General features: G+C 39.5%; 1 protein-coding gene across 22 annotated transcripts in view; it reads right to left on the reverse strand.

The window, feature by feature from the left end:
* Nucleotides 1-25,204, reverse strand: part of unc-13 — a 187,623-nt gene that overhangs the window by 13,360 nt on the left and 149,059 nt on the right. For 19 of the 22 annotated variants that reach the window (XM_076690625.1, XM_076690618.1, XM_076690624.1 and 16 more), the window contains 4 exons: nt 23,345-23,422; nt 19,097-19,316; nt 16,390-16,510; nt 6,697-6,803 (listed from right to left, as the gene is read on the reverse strand). In XM_076690625.1, coding sequence (XP_076546740.1) covers nt 6,697-6,803; nt 16,390-16,510; nt 19,097-19,316; nt 23,345-23,422 — 526 coding nt within the window. Of the gene's footprint in view, nt 1-6,696; nt 6,804-11,527; nt 11,635-16,389; nt 16,511-19,096; nt 19,317-23,344; nt 23,423-25,204 lie in introns of all 22 variants that reach the window. The other 3 variants (XM_076690626.1, XM_034340012.2, XM_076690614.1) reach the window with 2 other exon arrangements.

Here is a 25,204-nt window from a genome sequence, read left to right on the forward strand (position 1 = left end):
CAACTATAATCGTCTTGTCGAGATACGATTTTCGGTGGATCGTTCTAATATCCGGTGTGTTCTGTGTGGTCTCGATGTTGCTTTGCCGACGAATCAAAACGTCGATACCAGGACGTAATCGCGCGATCAAACTCGCGGCGAGCTTGTTTCACGCGAAGGTCGATTAACGAAGGGTGGCCTAAGGAGCGTCCTCTAAATCGATACTCTACCAGGGGGGAAGATCGGAGAGAGAAAAGTACTCTAGAACTGGCTACTGGGTAATTGTACGGAAGGGTACTGAATTACGGTCTGCGGTAAAGGTCGTGCAAACGGGAACCCGGCTATTCGGCGAAAATTAGACGAAATTGTGTAATTACAGCAAGAACATAATTCGGACGTGGCTCGATTCTTTTCGTGACGTCTTCTCCGGTTTTTTTTTATGTTTCGAGAAATTTCAGTATAATTTTACTCTGTTCGATTAATTCGATTAAACTAATCGTCGAAACGATCATATTTACTGCTCGCAGATGAAAATTGGAAAGTGTAATCAATAAAGTTAAATGCTATCGAAACTGCAATTGCACTTTATGTCTGCATTTCTTCCTCATTTTCATCCGAAAATCCTGAGTTTCCTTTTTCTATCACGATTTTTACCGCAAATTATATACCAGCGAGCTTTGAATCGAACAGTGATCGCGAAAATCAAGGAGAAGTTTCGTAATCATCATCACCGAGAACGTACTCGTGCTTTCCAGAGATGACATCTAATTGCATCCGTTACCAGTGCAGCTTCCTGTTTATACATGAAGCCAATACGAAATATTATGCCAGGGTTGCTGTAGCTGCTTCGGCTGATCAAATTTTCAATCAACCAACTGATCAACCAATGATCGATAAATTGGTAACACTACCCCTCGATTGAGATACCGAAGTTAATTACAATGTTAACGAATATTGGGAACCTTATAAACACTGTTCACCTAATTATGTAGCAGCTTTAATTAATCCATGTTCAAGCAACCGCATACGGGTACCTATTTAATCTTCAATATTTCTTCAGTAAATTTGTTCATTATAAAATTTAAGTCGATGTGAAGTCGATGATTTACATTCTTCTCCTTCTTTTAACGTGCACGATCTGATCCCACGCACCGCTGGTGTATTTTTAAATCTATCTTCATTACGAGAGTAACAAGGAATAGTATAGTAGAGATCTAGTTTTATATCTAACGCCTAGATGAAAGTCTAACGAGGGAAGGAAGAAAGTAGATAGTTTCTATTCAACTATCGAAAGAAAACAGGGTACTAATTTTGCATGATACCGTATGAGATTGTACAATGAATTGTTGTTCAGTCTTAAATGAACGGTTCAATTTGTCCATTTGTTCTCTCGAGTTTTCTATAAAACGTTGTAATTCTTCAAATGTCACCAATATAACTGAAGAAAAAGTAAAAGTAGCATCGGATCAGGGGCAACGCTTACAAATCTGATCATTAAACATTTTCACAAAGATTAATTTTCTTTGAACGTATCAGAGAATTGTTTCAGTTTACAACATCTGTAGATACACTTGGTTATTTACAATTTACACATTGATTTTATTCGATGTCTCGTGTACTCTGCCGTGTATCACTTCATTTACATGACCCTGGATTGCCTGAAGACAAACGCGAACAATTCGGTCGAATAAACAGTACTTAATTCGTGTGGTTTGCGTGAGAACCATTTGTTAGTCGACGGTTCCGACTCGAATTGAACTAGTAGAACGTGTTTTTCCTACAAATATCGAGGATTCAGGTGAACCGTTAGCTTTGCTCTATATATGCACACAGTATTTTGCTGCAATTTCCTGTCATCGAAACATGTGCAAACCACACGATACGCAACATCGTAAACTTCAAACTTTTGTTTGCCTCAAAACATTCTTTCATTTCGTAAGATATCTCGTTGAACTTCAGTATTTTGCTTCTTTTTCACACCTCGATTCCGTCGATGAAAAGCTTCATTGTCACCGTTCGGTGTACTATTCGCGTCCTTTCGACAAAACTCTACACTCGCCCCTTGATTTTGTTCACCTTTTGTTTCCCACCTACGATCATCACTCAGTTGCTTCTCGTTTCTCTATGAATATCCGTGGATCGCTGGGACCAGCTGCGATCCGCAGTCGCGGAGGCGAACGGGTTGTAGCGATTTTAATTTGCGCCCACTGAGTCAAGAGATTTAATTACTGGGGCGGAAGCGGAAGTAACGCCGACTGTTCCCCTTCCCACCTTCTCACCCAGATATCCAGCGCTCGACGACCTTTCCATCTGGAATGTCCTTCGTCCGTTACCCTAGTTTCCCTTGATACGGGCCGATTTGAAATTTGCGCTCGTTTCACGCACCGAATGAACAAATTGTTACTGTAAATTCGAGAACAAACAGCATTCGTTCCAGTGAAAATATTTCTGAAAGTCTAAGGAATAGTAAACACTGTAAGGACAGGTTTTTAGCGAACCATTGTTCGTTTAATTAACGAAAGAAAAGAATTGACATTTGTTAGACAGTCTGCTTTTACACATTCATATGGATAACTTTTATTCCCTTTCCTTCGTCTTCCTCAGAGCTTACTCTCGACACATCTTGATATTGCAATCTAGACATGTCACGTTTCAGCTTCGTCGATTTCCAAGATTTCCATGTCGTTCACGGTTCGACGTTTCCATCGACGGACCATCCTGTGGAAGAAAATTTTGGCTACGTTTGGCGCCCAACAGTACACGAAGCAAAGAGTAAAAGGAAGGAAACTGTTGACCCGCTTCGTGACGAGGCAGCAATTACTCTAATGATCGTTCTCCTTCCCTCAGCAGTTTTCGTTTCTCTTTCCTTCTTCGTCCTTCTTCTCCTTTCCCGTCCACGATACCGCTTTTCCATCCAAGAACGCTTTAATTGCCATAATCGTTTTGTAGATAAGACGATCGTCGAGCTGCGTTCACCAAATAAATTGCCACCCTTGTTTGACTTCTCTTACTCTTGTTCCCGACGCCGTTAGACGTGGTTACTAATTTTTATTGACCCCTGGCGATACCTCGACGCTCTGACCGTTCCCTTGTTCGATCATTTTCCTACTAATTGTCTCGAGTCCGATTTGCGGCGGTCGTTTCTCGAAAATCGAACGAGAACAAACAGGAGCAGCATGGAGACCGGTCTCGATAAGCGGGTGGGTTCGGGCTGAGTCACAATTCGGCCCTGTTAATTAAGCCATTGCGCGGCGATGTCTTCGACTTAATTGCCAATTCCATTTGTTCGGGCTGTGAACGAAGGGAATGGTAAGTTTCCGTTTATCAGGGCACGTTTGTACCAGCGTTCCTCTTTTCGATACAGACAGGGGGTGATTGTATCTGCTTATTTTGCAAAGAAAGAAATCTAAAAGTTTGCTAATTTTATGCAAATCGACAGAATCGAAATTACTTTTAATGAAGCAAACTTTGCCAAGATTCTTGTGATAAATATACCGAACTATGTTAATTCTCAGTATCTATTAAATATGTGTATTCTTCTCCAGCTATATTTTTCAAATTTCATTTCCTTTTTGCTTTTTATGGGATCGTATTTACTAGATCGAATCTTCTTCTGCAATGCAGGGCTCCTTGCTTTCGTTTCAAGTTGTTTCAACCAGTGTACATAGTTTGCATGAAACGAAGGAGTACAGAAACTTAAAACAAGAAGAACTTGTTTTAACGCAAGAAGCTTGCTTTTGCTTATTTTCCTTTACTCGATGCAGCCCACCTTATTTACTTTCTTTTTTTTATAGTTGCATCTTCTCGTCACTTAGTTACTACTCTCCTAGAAGCCCCGGAACGTCTTTCATACATATTTTTTTTTTTTTTTTTTTTCGAATACCAGGAACTTTGCGTTCGAGTTTACCAGTTTAAACGTGACCTATTTTTTCTTCCACGTTGATAATCATTTTTTTTCCCCGAGGAAACCTCAAACGTAGCTGAGTTGAAATGTTTTCCAGCTTTTGACCATCATCGATTTCATCCCAGCCAAGTAAAAATGTGCTCGAAAGCCGCAACGCGATTTCTTCATCCGCGGATTTTCAAGCGTTGAAAAGCGATACGTTGCTTTTCGGTTCGCAAAACACGCGTGTATCGTGTTTTTTTTTCTACCGTTAAAAGCATCGAATCTGCGAATCAAACGTTACGAGCAAATATTTCCAGAAGGGAAAAATTCTGGGAAATGAAGTAGCAACTGAGATCAACGCAGACCTGCAATCTGACCTTCCGCCGTGCTTTAAAATTCCGCGTACGTTCCGCGTCGATGGTATTTTGCCCTCGTTTCGCAGTCAAAGGGTAGAAACTTATCGCAACGAGGAATCGCATCTTCGCAAAGTACACCTCCCCGTGTCGAATCAGTGTCATGTTTATTTTGCGATTATTTTCTTCCTCCTTTTACACGCGACGGAAGATGAAAACGCATTGGAAAGCGAAACAAACGATAATTAAATTAGCTGTAATAAAAAGTTCAAAAATTTAAATGTCGATTTGACTTCCTCCTTTTGTTCTTTGAACTCTTTCATGCAAAAGATTCTATATCTTCATATGCACACGTAAATTCGTCGAAACGACTACGTCCGCGGATTTCGTTCGTCGCGGTTTCTCGCGGGAATACCGCGGAGGAAATTGAATTTTTCCGGAATCTTCAGCATTCTGTTCCACCCTTCCAACGTCGTAGCAGCATCTGCATGCCTCCGAGTATTCTGTCTGAAATCTTTCGGGATTTTCCAAGTGGTAGCATTCTTGTTTCGATGCACGAAATGATCGTTAATCTTTCATATAAAAGCAACCTCTCGCGTGAATCGCATAACAGAAGCAGCTCTTCCTTAATAATAACACGTTCAATTTATCATGAAATACCACGACGTTTTCTTAGAAAGATTAATCTATTTTAAAATATACCAAAATTCCTTTTCTATTTATCGGCAACGAAATTATAAAATGCACTCAGAATTCGCGACGTTTCGAATGCGTGCTTCTATCGATCGTTCTTGGAGAAAACGTCCAATTAGGCGGGGGTAGAGTGCGAATTCGTGTCGGTAGATTTTGCGAAATCAAAGAAAGAAAAGAGAGAGCTGCGAGCAAAGCAAAGCTGTATCGACACGGATGCACACAGGTGCATCGGTCGCGAGGGGTGCACGTGTGCGGTGCAACCGCTGCTGCACTCCCCTGTACGTTGAACTATCGATCGTTTCGGGTCGGACGCGGGCCTTGCACCGAGCCTCTCTCTCGTCTCGACGATTCGTTCGTGGACTTTGCGGAGAACCTCGGCTCGTCTGCGGCCTCTGATCCCCTTTAATTGCACTTAATGATTGTGGCGGGGATCATGCGGGATTCCCAGAGGATCGTCGATCCTCTGCTCGATTGCTCTTTCGTATACACTGTCGATCAAAAGTTTTCGGACAGCATAGATATTTTACTGACTATTGCAAAGTAGTATAAATTGTTTTCAATTTGTAATGGTTGTTTAGCTTTGAAGTTCTATTTCAGTGCAATTATTAGCGTAAAAAGGTACAATATTATTTTAATAAAACATGAAACTACTTTGATGTCAAAAGTGTATCGATAAGATTCTCTTTCTCAGCTACGACTGAAATATCTTAACGTTCAAGAGAATTAGGGCGTACTAAAGTAAAGTTTTTCATTTAAAATTACTTCTTGAATAATGGAGAAAAATGTGTTTCCTTTACATCTACTTCGATTATCAATTTAAGCCTTAATTAGCATTTAGATTGAACTTTCTTTCCTTTACCAATACCGTTCGACTCTTTGCATATTAAATTTTTTAATAATCATGTTGAAACCGTGATGTTGCTCTCGTAAATTTTCAAGTTATCGACACTTTTGTTTGATTTTTCGTTTTTCACATTTTAACCCTTTGAAGGCTGTTATTGCAGGGTTTAATATCTTTCCTCGATTGATTTTCTTCGTTGCCCGAAGCAAGAAGAATAAATCCATTTTTCACCGTTTGTCAATCCATATACATGCCTTTTGAACACGCGAAACGATAATCGAAATGTTCAAACGCAGATTTTCTCCCTCTCCCCCTTGCACCTCGAAATGTCATACAGTTTTTTATTTTCCGCGATACAATTCGCTGTTTGCGCAATATATTCCATTCGTAGGTACCTAATTTTGTATCGCTATATTAAGGGCATCACTATTGGAAACTATTGGATGGAAACAATCGCGAAATTGTTCGACTTAGCAGCACTAGGAATCTCATCGATCTCAAAAGTTCGTATTGCAAATTGCTTGGAGCGAAGGATAATTTCTTGGATTAAAACAGAGTACACGAGTCGGGGCATCGTTATCAACGATATTATCGACAATTTTGCGCCTGATCCAATCGAAAAACGTGCGTAGAAAAATATAGACTCCTCCGAAACGTGATTTTGTGCGTTATCATAAGAGAAGCGTTTATCAGTCACCGATTGGAAACACTCTGGATTCTTCCAAGAAGCAGCAGCCACGAAGCAACCGCGTCGAGGGAGATAACGCGGTTCCAATCGGAAGTAAAGATCCGCTCTTGTATTTCCGTGTACCAAAAAAGCGTGTGTGTAAAGTGTGTAAATCACAATGTTACACGGCATGTATAAGAACCGTGCCGTTCACGGGCACGGTCTGTCTCGTGGGTGAAGAAACTCTTAACTCTCTAAGGTATCAGTATCGTGTCACCTGTGATTGCGATCTTGCAGGACCACTTGCTGGTACCCTCAAGGACGATCTGTTCGGCCTGCTCGAGGCTGTCTATGTGCGTGTCCGGGTCGACTGTAAACGTCGTGCTGAAAAGAAGACAATGTCCTCGTCATCGTATCGTCCTTCGACAACCTCTTGTACCTTCAACTCTCGATATTAGCTCGCGCTGTCACTCTCGCTCCTTCTCTATCGGATGTCAGCTGGTACCGAAGACAACAGCCCACCAGGTCGAGCTAAGACAGGTACCTTACCGAGGCTACCGAAGGACGTGGTAGGACTGTCTCGAGACGAAGATGGTCGAAAGTCATTCAACGTCGTCCATCAGCGGCGGTGATTCAGACTAGCGATGCATTATACTCTTTCTTTTGTTTCGGGCTAAAACGATTATCTGGCTATCGTGAAAGCAAGAAAGCGTACTCTCATACTCCCCAGATACCAGGCACGGGGTGTGTGGTTCCACGATGGCGGTCGTTCGTTCTCTGTTGGCTAACGATCATGTGCTTTCTCGCTGTGGGTTGCGCGCAAGCAGGGTCTGTTGGCGAACGGTTTGCGAGGCCCGCGAAGCTCTGGATCCGCTGGATATGGCGATGATGCGGGATACAGGGGGGGAGATACGAATAAAAGCGACAGAAGAGAATAAGAATAGCTGCTGGCTTTTGAACGGAATAACGAGAGAATCCTGCTGGAAATAGCGTGTAGAGAGTAATGAAAGAGTCCCGCTGGATGTTTCGGTCGAGTGTTTGTGGAAGAGTTGCGTTCGTGTTCAAAGGGCGACGGTGAATAAAAATGCTGACTGATCTGTGGAATATTGTATGGTTAACAGTAATGGGAAAGGAGAGCGAGTTTTTTTAACGTCTTTTGGAAATAATGTGATTTGAGGATGGAATGGATTTCATAAGAAATTCTGATGCATCGTTTTCACGAACTGCGGGTGCATGGAATCTTGACGTCACCTGTTAATCCTCTTCGAGGATTAAGTGGATTGAGTTAATACCGCTTCGTTCGAAGCTAACTGGGCTGCTTGTCAGACCGAAATAAGAAAACTTGTTGCGCCATGACCGTGGCTGATCGCCAACTTCGTAGCCTTACCATCTAGAATCAACTGGCTTGGCTAGCAAAATCATAGAACATCTGGGGCCCCAGAAGTTCCTGATAAGCACAGAAGACCGGATAAGAGATAAGCAGCTTAAGTAGAATTAAATATCTAAGAAACTCTTCGGATGGGTTTTGGCAAAATCCTATTGACATTCTTTAACTTTCCGCAACATAAAACCAGCGGTGATTAAGATTTCTCTCGTTTCTAATATCGACTCGGACAAGAACTCGGTAAGTTCGCTAAAACAAATTTTAATTTCGAAAGTAGGAAATCATCTAAGATCTAAGTTATAGAGCATCATCAGTCTTTACCCCGACGTTTATTACGATTGAAACGTTGAACAAACGAAAGTCGAAGAACGGAAAGAATGAGTTTCAAAGAACGTCGGTTGCCACGGTTACGAGAGATTCGTTTTGTGAATCACAATTTCCAAGGAGTTTGGAAAAGCTTCGAGGAAGAATCGCGACGTCAATGTGTTTGCTCGTTGACTCAGCTGAGAAACTTTACGCATTTCGCTTGAGTAACCGCAAAGTTCGAACGAGTTACTTTGCGAGCACGAATGCAAATAGACGCGTCTAACACAGTGATTGGAAACTCGGCAGTTTATAATTTTTTAACAGAAAAATAAGCAAACGAAAATGCAATCGTTAGAGGAATATTTTGTAGGAAATTTCGATCATCCGATGAGAAATTCGAAAGGATAGATTGGTTAGTGCTCGGTGGGTCGTTTTCGATAAACGTAGCTGGAGCATCGAAGATGCTGGTCAGCCGTTGGTTCGCGTCCGATAGGGCTGGCTTAGCTTTGACAATGGCACCGGTGTACAACTGGACCACAACAAGTTGCCGTGTGACCTTAATGGACTTTCGATTGAATTCCTCCGGCATACACGGGGCGACGTCTTTCACGTTGGACAACCGCATAACACGTGGTACATGCACGTTCATGTTCGATCAAGAAGCTGATTTTCAGAACAAAATGTTCGCTGATCGATGATCCGGACTTGGCTTCTCGAAAATGTATCAAGGTAACTCATCTTCGGTGTTAAATATTATCTGAGTACTTTCAACGAATGAAACTGATACGAATGTACGTCTCTAGCATTCTACGCTTAATGAATGAAATCTGAGCGATTCATTACTGATTTAGATACTCTAGCAAGTACGTACACTAACTAAGGATCCACCCAAGTTTCAAGGTAACTAAAGGTTTTCTTTATCACGAACCACGATAATTACAACTTTGTAAATCGAAATCACGTTATCGCACGATGAATAATGATCCTTCTTCTAATACTGCTTATCACGATATTTCGTCCGGAAAAGTGGCACGATATTTCCATGATAAAACTTATACGAACAGCATTGAATAATGAGCTGGGTACCGAGTCGACGCGTCGTTAATTACCATTCTCTCCCTAGATTATCAAACACCGTGTACAATGTTTTCGTATGGAAAGTTCGCTCGTAGCGAGGGCATGTAAAAGTCTCAATTATGCAAATAAATCTCCAAAGATTACCACCTTCTCCCTTGTTTCATATAAAATTCTAAATCTACAGACCTTCGATTCCACGATCTATAAATTTCATCATTCTTCCATAATGTATGTGGAGGGTGTAACGAAGACGCAAAGGGGACTCGAAACGATCAGGATCGTTCTTTGAAACGTCGAATAAAATAGTTTGAAAGGTAGTGCTTTTCACGGAATCGTATTTCCCTGCAGAACGACCGTTATATTGCAGTTCACGGAACAACCGACAACTTCGTGAACTCGATTTCATCGATCCCTTGTCGTTGAAAATGTTTCGAACGTAGAATGGAAGCAACTGCCATGAAATTACCATTGGAGAAATGGAAATATAAAAAACAGTGAAAGGGTTGGAACGTGGCTTGTGATCGAGGCGAGGTGAATGTTCAATTAATGCGACCTCCTGATGGTCACATCGTGGGATATCATTGTATCCAGAGACGAATGTAAATTATGCAGATGAGACGTGTGCTAATACGGCACGATGTATACGATGTGCGATGTAGGTGAGAGAGTAATTGACAGGATTTATGGGGGTACATGTGCGCTGAAGGGAATGATGTGTGAAAAATATGCACCCGTTCGTCACATAGCACGTACGACATTTTTGTGTGTAGAACATGTTGCTCTGTAAAGTTTATGGCTGCTGTGCGTACATTTGCAGGAAAGAATATGATCAGACTCTCGAGTCGTGAAACAACAGGGGTGAAGATTGTTGGATACAATGATTCGCGTTTAGGGAAAATATCTAATGGATAAAATTTTGGAATTTCACCAAAAAATCCTACCCCTGTTTAGATTTCAATGCTCGACAGAACGTCTAAAATTCTTTTTTCTTCCAACAAGCATACAGAGTATATCATTCGAAAACAGTGTTTAAAATCAAAATTGTTCTGTTTCGATTCGACTGAAGTGAATTTTATAGCACGTGTGCAGACTCGTTGTTGGTGTTTTAAGGATTTGAATTTCTTTATCGAACAGCGTGCGAATCCTCTACGACTATTATTCTACTTCTGCAAAACGATACTGATAAGAACTTTTTTAATTCACGCGATACGATCAGCATTTCGACTAAACTATTTTCAACACACAGTGCATCGTTCTTTGTTCTTTCTCTATCGCGTCTTTACACACTGTCATTTTTCTTGAAAAATTCTACGTGTTAATTAGGATCGATCGATCCCTGCAATAAGATATACCGATATATATGCGAACAGTACTATCTACTTATGCATGGTAGCCAGCACGCAAGTGTATTTTAATACGAGAACAATTTTCTCCTTTGTTCTCATTCGTTTTCCCTCGCAAAATAAAAAGAAAGCGTTGCTAATAAGTAAACTGAAGGGGAAAAAAGTAATAAAAGAAAATTGTCGCTGTAAAGGAAGCTCGTTCGACGGAAAAGAGAAAATTGTTCGCAAGTTCTGATATTGTTTCAGGACACCTCTAATTTGCTCAGCTCTATGCATACATACACACACTCCACATACACAGGGTGAACTAAACAAAATGCTACAATGTATTTTTATCAAAACACTTCCAAACACTTCATTTGGTCCATCCTGTATAATATGCGAAGAACGGGTGCATTCCGACCAACGGCACAGTCAAATCGCTATCACAATATAAAATATACAAATATAATGTATGCAGGGTGTCCGATATTACAAATAATGACACGTTTTTTTTTTCAAGAAAATCTGCTGAATATATGAAGGAAGTTTGTCGACACCCTGTATACGTGTAGAGATATAAGTGTGACAGTAAAACACAGCAGCAGCCGGCAGAGCGTAAGACTCGACGATGAAACAAGAACGATCACAATTAAACATGGTACAATTATGCGAACGAACGTAACAAAGTAACAAGAAAGACAATGAAACACGTAAGTTAGTCAAGTATAACGTGTATGGATGTGCAACATGTAAGAAAGAAGGATGATGGTGAATATGATTTCACATAAATAATAAAAACAATAAGAAGAAGAATAAGAAGAAGAAGAAGTAGAAGAAGAAGTAGAAGTAGAAGAAGAAGAACATTGAGGCACATAAGGTGGTACACATAATGTATCATATATTATATATAAGTAAGATAGAGGTATGCATGGAGCGCTGCACGTTTCATCGTATTGTTGCACGGAGGGGTGCATAACCGACCCATTGCCGGCGGTCACAAGGAGGTAGCCACAAACCTGTAATGGCGATCTTCGCGGACCACTTGCTGGTACCGTCCAGAACCGACTGCTTCACCGCCCTCATGTTACGCGTATGTGCCTCCTCGTCGACCCCGAAGACTGACCTAAACTCCGACGAGACTTTCTTTCACATGAGCTGTGCCAACGGCCTAGATCTCGTCCTACCTGTTTCTTTCTTTCACCGTTTAAGACCGGGCTTTTCTTTTCTTTTTTTCCTATTTTCTCGCGTTTCTTTGCCCTTTGTTCGCTTGCTGACACCGCGTTCCCCTTTCGAGCATTGCGGGTAACGTGTAACGCGTGCTCGTTTTGTCGTAATTGCATCGCGAAGCGGAGAGGAATCTCGTTAAGGGTCGCTAATGACCTCTACCAACCCCCCGTTCCTCTCGGAACAGACTTTATGTTACTTATGTAACGAATCTTCTCGCCTCTTATTTTTCTCCCTTTTCGACTGCTTTGAAGATTTTCGTGGACGCGACAAACTTTCTTTATAAGAAAAGGTTTTTTCAGAGGGTGGATACGCGCAAACAATCTCAAGGGCAATTTGCTTATTTTCTTTACGAAATTTTGTTAATGGCAGTAATTCTTAAGAAATGGAATCGTTATAATCGTATTATTCTGTTAACATTGCAATTAAATTACCTTCGAAGCAGTCAATTTCCGATTCATACGTTTACACGCAACGCTCTGCACGGTATATCCTGACAAGGCTCTTTGAATTCTTGCGAGTATAAAATTTCAGCGAAAAATTCCAACGATCGAAGCTCTGAATACCAGATTCACGGTGAATTGAAGCTAGGCTAATGTATTTCCGTCCGTTTGTTTCTTTTTTTCCATCGAAAAACGAGTACTACAAATGAATTCGCCTGCTGCAACCGACCAGAACGAACAGCGCAATTTATCCGATAGATACACGATAGCAAAATTTGTCTTCCCGCGATTCCTTTCGATAAATAAAGCCTGTTTATCAAAATGTCGATATCTTGCGGGGGATGTGTATAAATCAAGAACGTGTTGATGTTATCGGCCAGCAGACGCCAGCGTTATTCACTTCATTAACGAATATTTTTCACGTTGTGGACGCGTGCTGTTGTAATTAATGCGTCGGCTTATCGATCAATCGGCTAACGAGGGTGTTGATTGCACGATGGCACCGTACCAAAACCCTATCGACGTATCTTCGATTTGTTGAGCCTTGTCGGTATATACAGCGAATGATTATTACAAATTGCTTTTTATTTTCGCAGAGAAGACGAGACCCGGCCTTGTGCAAGGTACGAGGTTTTCAGTTCGATTTACACGTTCGTCCTCGCATCTTTTACTCTGGCCCGTGTCGCCATTGCTTTGCCATTCTTTTCTTGGTAGAATCTCGTTCAAAGATCGTGTTAATTCTTTTCATGTATCGTAATGTTCGATTCCACTTTGTGCAGTTAAAAAAAATAACTATGACTTTGTGTCTTTTTTGATAAAAGAACAGTGCATAAAAATAAGGAACAGTGAAATTATTGGTGAAATTGGTGATGCATCGCGTCGTTTATTTCCACGACGATTTGTTTTAAGGAATATGTCGATTGTTTCATTAATTAATAGCCGATGAAAAGTGATCGAGTGGCTCGAGAACGAAACAAACGGTACGCGTTTAATTATCGATCGATATTTAATCAATCATTCGTTCTTGTTGTCAGGTCAAATAACCGAGCCGTTCTTTTGAACGCTAGAAGCGATATTAATTAACCCTGATACCCATTAACTTATACACCCAACCACTTCCTAGTCTTTGTCGAGATTTTTAGATCGTACTCGACTAGAGATACTCCGATATTCTCAAGATTAATTGAAGGAACAGCTCGATCAGAACGACGAGTATCGTGCTGTTTTGATGATGGTGCTTGAATAATAATCAACTCCTTCAAATCCGTGGAAACAAATCTAGTCAATTCTTTGAGGTATAACAATCAGCTAAAAATACTTGAGAATCGGGATAAACGTTCGGTCATGAAAAAATATCTTATCAAAAATTTGTTCAATTTTACTAACTTTAACCTATTATATTTGTTCATTGCCGAAACGTTTAATTTCGTAAATTTCACACTTGTGTATCCAGATAACTCTATTATCTAATTCAGATCAGTGTTGTGCCATCGTGGAATGCCGGCTAATGAGCAGTGGTTGATCAGTAATAGCCTGTTGGAAAGCAACCGCGTCACTGATTAATTTCTGGGGGTGTGATGATACGTCCATGCTACTGTGATAATTATGTCGCGTCTCATTTAATTATCAGCCGGATCAATCGTATTGTCAAACGAATTTTCGTTTAAGTAAAGCTGTGAATAATCTCAAAAATACGTTTTCGAACGGCATTGGTTTTACCTAACTACCAGGCGTCGTAAATTGCAATTTCGACCCATGCACGAGTGGTGATTACTTAATAACAGATAACGAGTCTGATCGACGAGCTGCTATCACGTTTAAATCGATAGTACTACGACTTTGGAAAAATCGATAATGGTTGGAACATTTTTGCATTCAACAAATGAGCATCTACGAAAGCACGAGATTTTCGATGCTTCGTTTATGCGATTAACAAGCTTTAAAAATTGGAAATAGTACCAATACGATTCAGACAAAACGAAAAAATTTATCAGAGATACGAGGAAAACATTGTAACACCAATTTTTATGGACGCTGCGCGTCAAAATATCTTATCCGTTTTCATATCCGAATAAAAAATCTCGTGTATAAAAGCCGTGTCAATTTTGATGTACGCGTAATATCGATTCTAAAGTATGGGATGAAATATGGTGCGCATTGACGGGCACAGACTTCAATAATAAATGGCTTAGATGTATCGTAAATACGCAGCAAAGGGTCATAAAGTAGAAGCTTTAAACGTTGATTCAAAATCATTGAGCTCCCCGAGTTACACGTGATACAAATTACTTCCTGTAAGGGCTTTGGTGTACAGCTGCGAGTAAAAACGAATGAAGGAAATGCGCGTGTCTACGTAATGCATGTCCCATTGTTGGGTGTCACGTGCGATGCTTCCTCCAAATGAATACAGACGCAAAGAAACTAATCTACACACGTGAAATGGGTTTTCATTACACAGAAGGAGTAGCTACCTCTAACTGAGACTTCCTGGAAAATATCACTCGAAATGTTTGATAAAACGTTTCTGATTATCCTAGTGCGAAGGAAATGATTAAAGGCAAAGTTAATTTCAATCATGATTTTATAATTCTAGTTCCAGGGAATAATGAAATTTCATGTAAAACATTGTTGCAAAGTTAACTCTGTAAATATTCATTTAATGTAAAGCTAACAAATTGCAGTTTGCATATCAAACATTTTGTAGAGAGTTTCTTGATACTCAAATACCAAGAAAATTATTAATTTAGTTTTAAATTATTAAACAGTTTGCAATTACTAGAAAATTTTCCAAACAAATTTTGATGGTTAAATTTTGTTGTGTATTTCTAGATAGAAATAGCACGCTTCAAAAGGTGCGCCCTAAATTCGTGTTTGCAACTTGTTAAATGATTCTCTGTATTCAAGCTGATATCGCGTACTGTGTAACATTACGAGCGGTTCGACAAACCCGAAGGCTCCGTGATCAATGATCACGAACGTCGTCGTAAATTCTATAGCTTTATTACCGGAAGCTTAATCCTGATCGATCGAACCTCTCACCACGAATCTACATCGTCTCTTGCCACCTTTGAACAGTTTCAAGGGGAAAACAGTCTGTGGATCTTTCATTCGAGGTGCATCCATCTATTCGAACACCGTCAAGAAGACGTTGTTGCTATAATTTCTCCTCGATATCGACTAAAGTAATAATTTATAGACTCGACGATGAAATATAATATTAATCACCGTGGTTCGAATCACTATCTCGAACTATCACAAATTGAGAACGAATATGGTACTTCGTTCTACCCTTTGGTTTCATGGAGTTGATATTAAAACGTTCAACTGGGTCATATCGAATTTTTTCAAGGAAACAATCTATTCTTCATTTTTTATTATTACTTCGTTGGGGATTCTGTTATCGATTCTTTGACGAAGTGTAAACTGACCCATACCTGAACTTCAATATTGATATCGAAGAAGCTTAAAGTTGATGTAATCGACTGTTCTAAGCATCGTCTCATGAGAAAATAACCTTTCTTCTTCCACTTTCTTTGCTTAAAATACCTCGTTATACTAACTGTGCCGCGTATTTCTATCCAACCGGGCATAATTTTCTCTTTCACAATCGGACAAAAGGCTATTAAACGCGCTTGCATTTCCAGTCGAAAAATGCATAGAACGAAATATTTTTAATTCCCCTGCTGGTGACTTTTATGCACCGTTGGTAACGGTATTTCCAAATCGTTGGTAACCGGCTGGATCACAATCGTGGCCGAGTTCTTTATTGTACCACGACCTAATTCACCTATTTCACTGTTCCTGCACATTTTCAATGCCGCTATTTGCGCACGCAAATTTGCGGTCTTAGACAGCTGGACACTGGGCAAATAACGCATGCAAATGCGAGAACTTTCAAACGTATTGTTCGTTTGCTTGCATAGCAAATAGATTTTTGTTAAAAGCGTTGCAAGAGACAGTAGCGTGGAATCGAATGCAAAGTAGCGGTCATTTTATGCTTCACGAAAATCTATTTTTATTGTGAAGAAAAATTCGAGATTAGCTATACGGACAAGCAATGGCGGCGTGGATCCTTGCCAGATGAATCGTCGACTGACTTTTTCCCCTGAAATTCGTGCCTTGCCGTCGATTGACGGCCTTTTCCATCGAGTCAACTATGCTGCGACAAAAGAAGGAGAAAAGAAGGAAAAGATATGCTAAGAAGGACTCACCGGATCAGCTCGAAGATCTCCGGCTTCTCTCGCTCCCTCTGCTTCATTCGCTCTTTCATGGCTGTGATGATGCTGTTCGCCTTATCCTCTGCCCCGTGCTTCGAGCTCTTCTCAGCCGCTCCTGAGAAAATGAAACAAGCGAAGCGCTGGATGAGGATTTTACTTGGAACGTTGTTTAGCCATGCTAAAACGGATAGAAAGGTCTTCGTGTAAAATAAACCACCGCGCAGAGAGAAAAACGGAACCAGTGAACAATTGCTTTGTTAGACAAGAGATTTTAAGCTATGTATAGGGTTATCCAAATTGAGTGTTACATCTTCAAATTGAAATAAAACGCAAAGTATGTGATTTTTTTATGGTTTCTTTAGTATAACACAAAGTCTACTGTACGACATTAATTATCAAAAGCAATATTATTTAAATGTTCTTCTCGACTTTTTTCACGAGCCTGATGCGTTTCACCCAATTTTTCATTATATTTTCACATAAGTGGAATTCAATTTCATCAATAGCGACTGTGATTTTGTTGCTCAGCTCGTTAATAGTCTTTGGATTATTGGCGTAAACTTTATTTTCCATAAACACCATAAAAAAATGTAATGGTGTTAAATCATTCGATCTTGATTGCAATTGGTGTCTCCTCCTCGTGAAAAATTACTCGTTCGTTAAATTTGGTCAAACGTATCAAGCTCGCAAAAAAAAGCGGAGAAGGACGTTGAATGATATTGTTTTTCATAATTAATGTCATAAAACAGACTTTGTATTAAAATAAAGTAACCATACAAAAATCAAATACTTTGCGTTTTATTTCAATTTGAAGATGTAACACTCAATTTGGATAACTCTGTATAATGTAGCAAGTAGTATAGCTCGCTATATAATCAGAAAAGTGAAGCAATCTCATACATAGTTGAAACGGTGCATTTTTCTCTGAAATATTAATTGGTGTAAGACATAAGGCATTGTAAAATATGCAAGTAGTATGAGTACATTCTCGTACAAAGTCAGTCAAGTAGTATAGACCGGTATATCATCAGACATTCCTCAGCTCGGCGCATTTCCCTTTGAATAATCCACAAACCACAGATTCAAACGACGGGTCCTTTAAAGTTTTCATGCGAGTGACGCGTCAGAACGCAACGGAACACTCTTGAAGCTTTAATTTTCCGGTGCGAGGTCGAGATCTCGTGCGAGATCGTTTGATGCGCCAGTCGAGATTCTCGGGTGAGAAGGTTACTGCGGCTTAAGCAGACCGGAAATTACACGTACCAAACGTTTGGTAGCCAGATGCCGGAACAAACTTCAGGCAAATGCTCGCGAAAAATCGATTTCTTCAACTGGAAAATAGACGCGTCACGGTTCGCGGTGTACAAACTTCGAAACGGACTAGACCTCCGGGAAGTTTGCACTGTTTCGCGTAAAAAAATCTCTATTCATCGGTGGAGTATTTTTGTCTGTGTTCCTCGATGAACGGACTTGACGATACAATAATTGCCACGACCGGTGAATTCATCGACCCGAAGTTCGTGACCCAAAATCGTGTTATTTAATAAAATCGGTAAAAAAGATATGTATTTTCAACGCTAGAGAACAATAAAGTAAAATTTATGATTTTGTCATTTTGTAATTTAAAAAATGTCACAAGCTACAAACTTGATCAAAAGGGATTACAAAGTAGTTAATAAAATCATTATCGGTGACCATAATTGAACGCAATGGCGCAGTCAACGTAAAGTGAATGTTACTGACAGTTTTCCAACGCGACCAATATGAATAATTTACACGAAATTTGAACTCGAATATTTAACCTTCGTTCACGTCACGTTGTCTGATTAATAATTCTCTTGCTTGCGGCGAATTTAAACATTGACCCATAACTAATTACCATATATTTTGATCCGAACATCGAATCAAGTATACGCCCGGTAATTAACAACGACTTTCATTCAAAAGAGAACTGCAACGACGTTTCGTAGACATATTTCTGATTGAAAATATCCTGAAATGGTAACAAATTAATTAACCAGTCCTTGATGTTCTTACTAAGAAAATTGAGGATATATCTGCTTCGTTAATTATTTAATTACACTAACAGCAGCATGCTATGAAAGGAAGTTTGTTCAAGAAACTCTCTTTCATGTTACAAGGAATCTTGACGCTAATTAATTATTAATTAGTAAGCTATGGAAGATACAAACTATACAAAGAATGCTTTACTCACTCTTCAAATTTATCTTATTGTTAGCTTGATATTAAAAGTGATACTTTAAAGCAAACAATATTAAAGGAATTATAGAATACTATAATCAATGTTTAATATTCAATATACGTATACATATTCACAAGCTCAATTAATTTCCATATTCAGAGCGAAAGTATTAATTTTCAAAAGAGAATCCGCCTTTATAGTCATATTTTAGTTCTCCCGCTTGATCGAATATAATCTACAATATGAAAGATATTCAACAAATATTCAATTGCACTTATTATCCTCGTAATTGATATTCATTAAACCAGCAATTATTCAATTTCGTTCGAACGAACAATTAATTCATCGTTCGACGAGGTGAATTAATTGAAACAAAACCCCTCTACATTCCTGGTTCAATTAGGCCTCGATCGATCGATTCCCACGGTATGCTCATCCAGTAATTTTCTGGCGTGGAAAATGTTTTGAACGGTATTTCGATTAAAATTAGGTACTTACTTTGCAAGCAGTCAGCGTTCAGCAGGTCCTTGCACTTTTCGTGGCACTTGACTCCGCACTCTGTACACCGCACACCTTGTCGAGCAATACCCCAGAGAAGACCTTCGCACTCGTAGCAATAGGTCGGCGACGTAGCTGTCCAGGTGACGAACTTGTGCGGCGTCGTCGAGGAAATCGGGTAGATCATCGCTTGCAGCGTTTTCTTGTAGACGTGCATCTTCTGTAGGGGTGGCATCGACACAGAGTACAATTAGAATACAGGAATCGAAATAAATTCGATAGATTGGTCAACGGGCACGAGGTTTGGACATTATTTTCTTTTTTCTTTCTTCATTTTATTTTTATTTAGATCATTCGTGCAGCCTTGACTCAATGCTCGTACGTTCAAACGAAAATTATTCGTAGTTCTTTTTCCCAAAAGCAAATATCAAATTCCTCTATCTCTTCCTGGTTCTCCGCTCGTTTGAAATTAGAATTCTTACGCCAGAGGATTTCGATGTCGTGGTATTATCTGGCAGCCGAGCAGAGAGGCAAGGCGCGTCAGCATTCGCGCGTGACCAGTCAGTCCATGAAGAACACAGACACGATCGAGAATATTTGAAAGGAGCATGGAATCGAGAATTCTTTTAAATTCTTCCTATCCCGTCTCTCACCGCGTCTGTTTTCTACATCCATTTCAGTCGTTCTACTTCCTGCTGTTACTTGCAACTCACCTCGCGGAATGTTCTTCCTGTCACATGCAATGTCAAACGGACCATGAACCAGCAGGAAGCGTTCATTCGCGCTGAAATCGTAGTCATTCACGCATACCGCACTAGCTTCCGTATATAATTACGCGCGCAATCATAACGTGCCGGGGTTGGTGCCTGCGAGACCTAATTACATACGCAATCCTGTGTACACAGATTAAACTTGGGGAATCTTCGGATGGGGTGTTCAGTCGCGTGCGATATTCACAAGGATCTCCGTTATATCGTCCTTTCGAATCTCCTCTAACGAGAGTTGAAGCCGGATTTCCGAGGATAACCCTTTCAGCTGCTCTGGTTACCCTTTTGCGTTAACCATCCATTTTACGTAACATCCGGCTTCGTCGTTCGAGATTAAAATAGATGCAAGATAAATATTTTGAAGTGTACGACCAATTTTCAAGGATCCGTGCAGCGAAAAGATAAAAGGATTCCCCAGACGTACAGGATCCGTTTCATCCTGTGCTTCGAAGCGGCAGGATCGTTAACCTGCTACTTCTTTGACCTTTTTTCTCCATTCGATTTTTATCCTTTTCTTATATCGACACTTCGAAAAGATATCCCGGTGGATGATCGAAGAAAACGGGAACATTATCGGGACACTTTTCCCCAGGAGAAACAATAGATTCCTTTTCTATTTTTTTTTTTTTTTCTTAATATCGATTCAACGAATATCCTTGCTTCGATTCGGTCACCTTTTTCCTATCGGCTCGAAAACTTCGTGATAAAAGGGGGTGGTGGAAAGGGGGAGCACGTTCTCTAGATGTCGTACTATTGGGGCGCTCTGCAAGGGGGGTGTAAAAGCATCGATCCGCTAAAAAGCACTATAAGGGTGACGTCGCCGGTCCAGGATGTTCCTCGTCTTCTTTTCGCTATTTCTTTTTCTCCGTCTTTCGTACGTGACAGTATCTACGGGTTCGAAAGTTGTTCGCGTTGAAAATTTGAATAGCATTTCAGTCGTATGTCGGAAAATGGAAGATTGCTGTACTATTCTGAGAAGAAGGATGCTGTTTATAAAACTTGTACATCGAAATCTATCAACGTTGCTCTTTCTTCGCGATTTATAATACAAGAGATTTCAGTCTATAGTATGATTCCTTCGACACTTAACATTAATTTTCAACGCGAACGAGGACAGAGACCGACGTGTTGTTGCGGTGGCACTCGTTAGCGAAATTTCGCAAATCAGCTGATCATTGAATAGCTGGAAAAGATCCCATCGGGAACGAACACGAGGAACATCCGATACCACGAGCAGGAGTATCGGAGTATATCCTAGCTCTAGCCTAATTACACTCGGTTTACATGACCACTGTAGCATCTCATATTCGCGAGTAACCTACACGTGACCCACATACGTACACACATCGCGATCGTACCGCACGTATCGACTGCTGGTGCGCTAAACGTTTGGCAACCCTCGTGACCAGTGTGTACAAATACTTAAATGCAGATACGCATGAAACGTTCACCCTAGCCTCTAGAGAAGAACGACTGGTCTAATGTTCGCTACGAACGTTGCTCTTTCTCAGTATCACAAGAACGTGATCAAACAGAAAGATAGATAGATAGAGAGAGATAGCAGAAGAAAGAAGAAGAGAGGCAAAGAAAGAAAGAAAGAAAGAAAGAAAGAAAGAAAGTAAGAGAGTAGAGACAGACAGGTAGAAATGTTTCGAAAGAAAGATAGAAAGAAAGGAAAAGATAGAGATAGAGAGAGAGAGAGAGAAAGAAAGAGAGGTTGGGCCACACTTACGTGAAAGAAAATAGCGCGGAAATGAGGATAAAATGCAGCACAGTTCATGTGAAAAGAAAAAAATTTATCAGAGGTTAAAGTCTAGCTCCACGGAAGAGCTTTCACCGGATACGCGAGGATGCATGTATCTCGGCTTATAATTACAAATGACGCGTGTTTTTTCCCTAGTTTTATGCAAATTTATGAGAAAAATTCTGTCCGCCTTTTAAGGCAGGTCACTCGCGCAAAAATCAGCCATTAATTATTATTATACTTTCCATATTAAATTTTGCAAAATTTTCAGAATTTTACACAAAGCGTCGTAAAATTCTCGCGCAATATTTTTTTGATTACGTCGTTTAAACAAATTTTAATATCGCTGAGACTTTATCATGTTACAAAGCGTAACTGGAATATCTATTTTTCTTTACTCTTTTGTTGTAATCGTTTTCTTTGTACTTGTTATATTTCGTTTAAACGATCAGAGATTCAATCAATCGTTAGGTTAATGAAGATACAAATACAGTGCTTTGTTCAATCTTTCTTTTACGAAGATGTTGCAGCTACCTTTGTTTTATTCGAAACAGAATTGCGTGCTTTTATTGCACTTTTTTTATGATACGTTTCACGACGATTTCAGCTGGGTAAATTGTATGCGTTTCTGATCGAAAAAAGAGCACTGGGATGGCTGTAACAACGGTATAAAAGCTTGTAATTCAAGCACCATTTTACCGTGTTTCATTTAATATTTATCAATCGACCGCGGTTTCTAGGCTTCGTTGATATGTTTTGAAATGTGCTATAAAACAACGCGGTTTCGTGTTGGAAAATGCACTCTTAAAACCATACCGCATCGTCTATATCACTTTGCATTCGAAGATAAAATTTTAATTCTAAGAAATATTTTTCTTTTGTATCTTCAATACCCTAAATATAATAACATTTATGCAGACTGCTCCTTAATATGTGAAAAATACTGTAATTTGGCTTCGAAACTTACTAGTCAATAAATTAAGAAACACTCTGCACATTTAAACGAAATATATATATCACGCATTCCTATCGCGTTTTTCTGGTTGCTAAAAGATATTTACTCGCGACGTTTTATCGATAAAGTTTGCATATCGTTTTCGAATCGACTTCTAGACCGCATTTCACGACACCTCGAAATCGACACGGTCGCGTTTTATCGAGTTCTTCGTTCGCTATCTAGCGAACGACCCCGTCAAGATTGACTATCAAGATTAATCTAACGAAGTTCGTTCGTGGATATTAAAATTTTCAGCCCGTCGGAAAAGTCCCTTTAATATCAATTTACTGTCCTCAACTTTCCTCAACTCGCGGGAAATTGATTCTCTTGCTATTGTGCTCCGACCGCGACAACTGACTATTTTTAATGATTGCTTCTTCGACCGGTGTTGCGGTGAAAAACGATCGAAGATTGTTTTATAAATCATACTTTGCGGTATTTAGAATTTTTATTCCTCCATTTTCTAATTATTCGAATTTTGGTAATCAATGATTTTAATTTTTACGGTCAAAGTGTTAAGCTAATGTTTAATAACTAGGATTGATTTTTATGCCAATATTCAAAGGAAAATAACATATTTCAATGAAAGTTTAATCTACGATCGTTTTTCACGTGAAGATTGTTATTCCGTGGCTGAAAAGCGACCACAGAGAGTCTGTTTTCGGTATTCGTTTAAATAGACGACACGAAGGATGACGATGACGCCTGTAAAAGTTAATATTTAAAGGACGAATTCTTACCAGCTCCTCGTCGTTCAACGTTGCTCTGGGCACAGCCGATGCTAGACCTGCAGTGTTCCTCTTCGTCGCCGCCATTGTCTGAGAAAAGATAGAAATTAATGCTCATCTGATTCGAGAACAATGCCTTCCAGTCTCTCTATTGTATGAACAGAGATAAAGAACAGGAAGAGAGAAACTGAAAGGGGGAAATAAAGAAAAAGTAGAAAAAGAAATGGTAGTGGATGATGATGATGATGAAAGAAACGAACATGTAAATCAAAAGTTAATACGATGATTTCGAAGGCGTAAAAATTTTTTGAGACATAAAAATTGCACAACAATAAAAGAATAAGAAACTACGTTGTTTTCATTAACAATCGATGTCACTCGAAGACAACTATTTGCAAAATTATTAAAAAACAATGAACTAGAAAAAAAATAAATTATAAATATGTGACATCGAGAATTATATTTGGCATATATTATACTCCATCCAACGAGACGAGACAGTAAATGCGTAGAAATTCACGTGCTCGAAACAGGCTCGAAACAACTGGGCTCCAGCCCTGCGTCGAGGGTGTGAATTTGTAAACATATCCTGACTCGTCTCATTGGACGGATTATACTCAGGAATGGCTTATTACTTATTACTTTTTTAAAAACTTTTTCGCTAACAAATAGAGTACCTTAAAATTAGAATAATTTGTAGGTGATGTTTTATGCCAAATATATTTTGAAAATTTTTACACTGCTATGTACAAATATTATTTACAGCCACGGCAAGATGTGTTTTATTTACAACTGGCTTGATTTAAAGCCGTGCTTTGAGCGTTTCATCGTCGAAATCGAGCAAGCTTCGCGACCTTTCAACGTTGCATACTGATGATACATTTCGTGAAATGAATATATAAAAATATAAAAACATTCCAAATAGAAATCCATTAACCCACTAATTTAAAATCGAGAAGCTCTGCTCAAACACGTGTCTATGTCATTATAAATAAAAACCAAGTATCTATATGAAACATCATAAAAAACACAATGAAACAAATTTTGTATTATTACAAAAAAAACGAACTGGTCAGAATTAAATGAAAATCAGAGAGATATTAAATATAGATAATAAAGAAATAATGGAACGAAATGAAATATTCGGATGATAGGGTGTAAAATGTGTGAACCGTGAAATGAAGAAAGAATCGACGGAAACGAATGTGATACGAATTAAATGGCGAAAATGACGGTGAAAGGTAGAGCGAGATAGAGGTGATGAAGAATCTACGGATAAAATCTAATCCAATTAGCTTATGGCGCCTAGTAGGTGTGACGCCTGGTAGGATTTGCGGTTGGCTAGATTTCAATTATGATATTACATGCACGGGGCCCCGTGCTCGATGCATGCGCTACTGTCTCGTTAACCGTGGACAGACGCTAATTTCGAGCACTAATTTTGCATTTTCTCTCACCTACGCTCTTATCTCGCATTTTTCTATCAGCGTTTTTCTACTTATCTGAAAAAGCGTGTTGGTGAGTGTCTGTTGTGTTTCAAGCGTTTCCTGCACGGGGCACCGTGTCATTCCTCTATCTTTTTTCACCTTTCCTCACACGCTGTTATCACTTACGTGTTTCGAAAATTATAGCAACATCTTTCTTACAATCCTATATCAACCTTTTCTCTTTGTTTTCTTTCAATTTTATTAAAAGGTCGTATATAGAATAATCGTGCGAAAAGCGATTAACCTTTGGCTGTCCCTTTCTCGTTTCTTTCGAATCATGTCGTTTGACGAAAAAAAGAACAATTAACATTAGAGAGAAAGGAAAAGCGTCAGAGGATAAAACGTCTAATCGTCTAATTAGAATAATAGAAAAGTGTAATCGTGT

The sequence above is a fragment of the Osmia lignaria genome, chromosome 10 (assembly GCF_051020975.1).
Source record: "Osmia lignaria lignaria isolate PbOS001 chromosome 10, iyOsmLign1, whole genome shotgun sequence".
Classification (NCBI taxonomy): domain Eukaryota; kingdom Metazoa; phylum Arthropoda; class Insecta; order Hymenoptera; family Megachilidae; genus Osmia; species Osmia lignaria.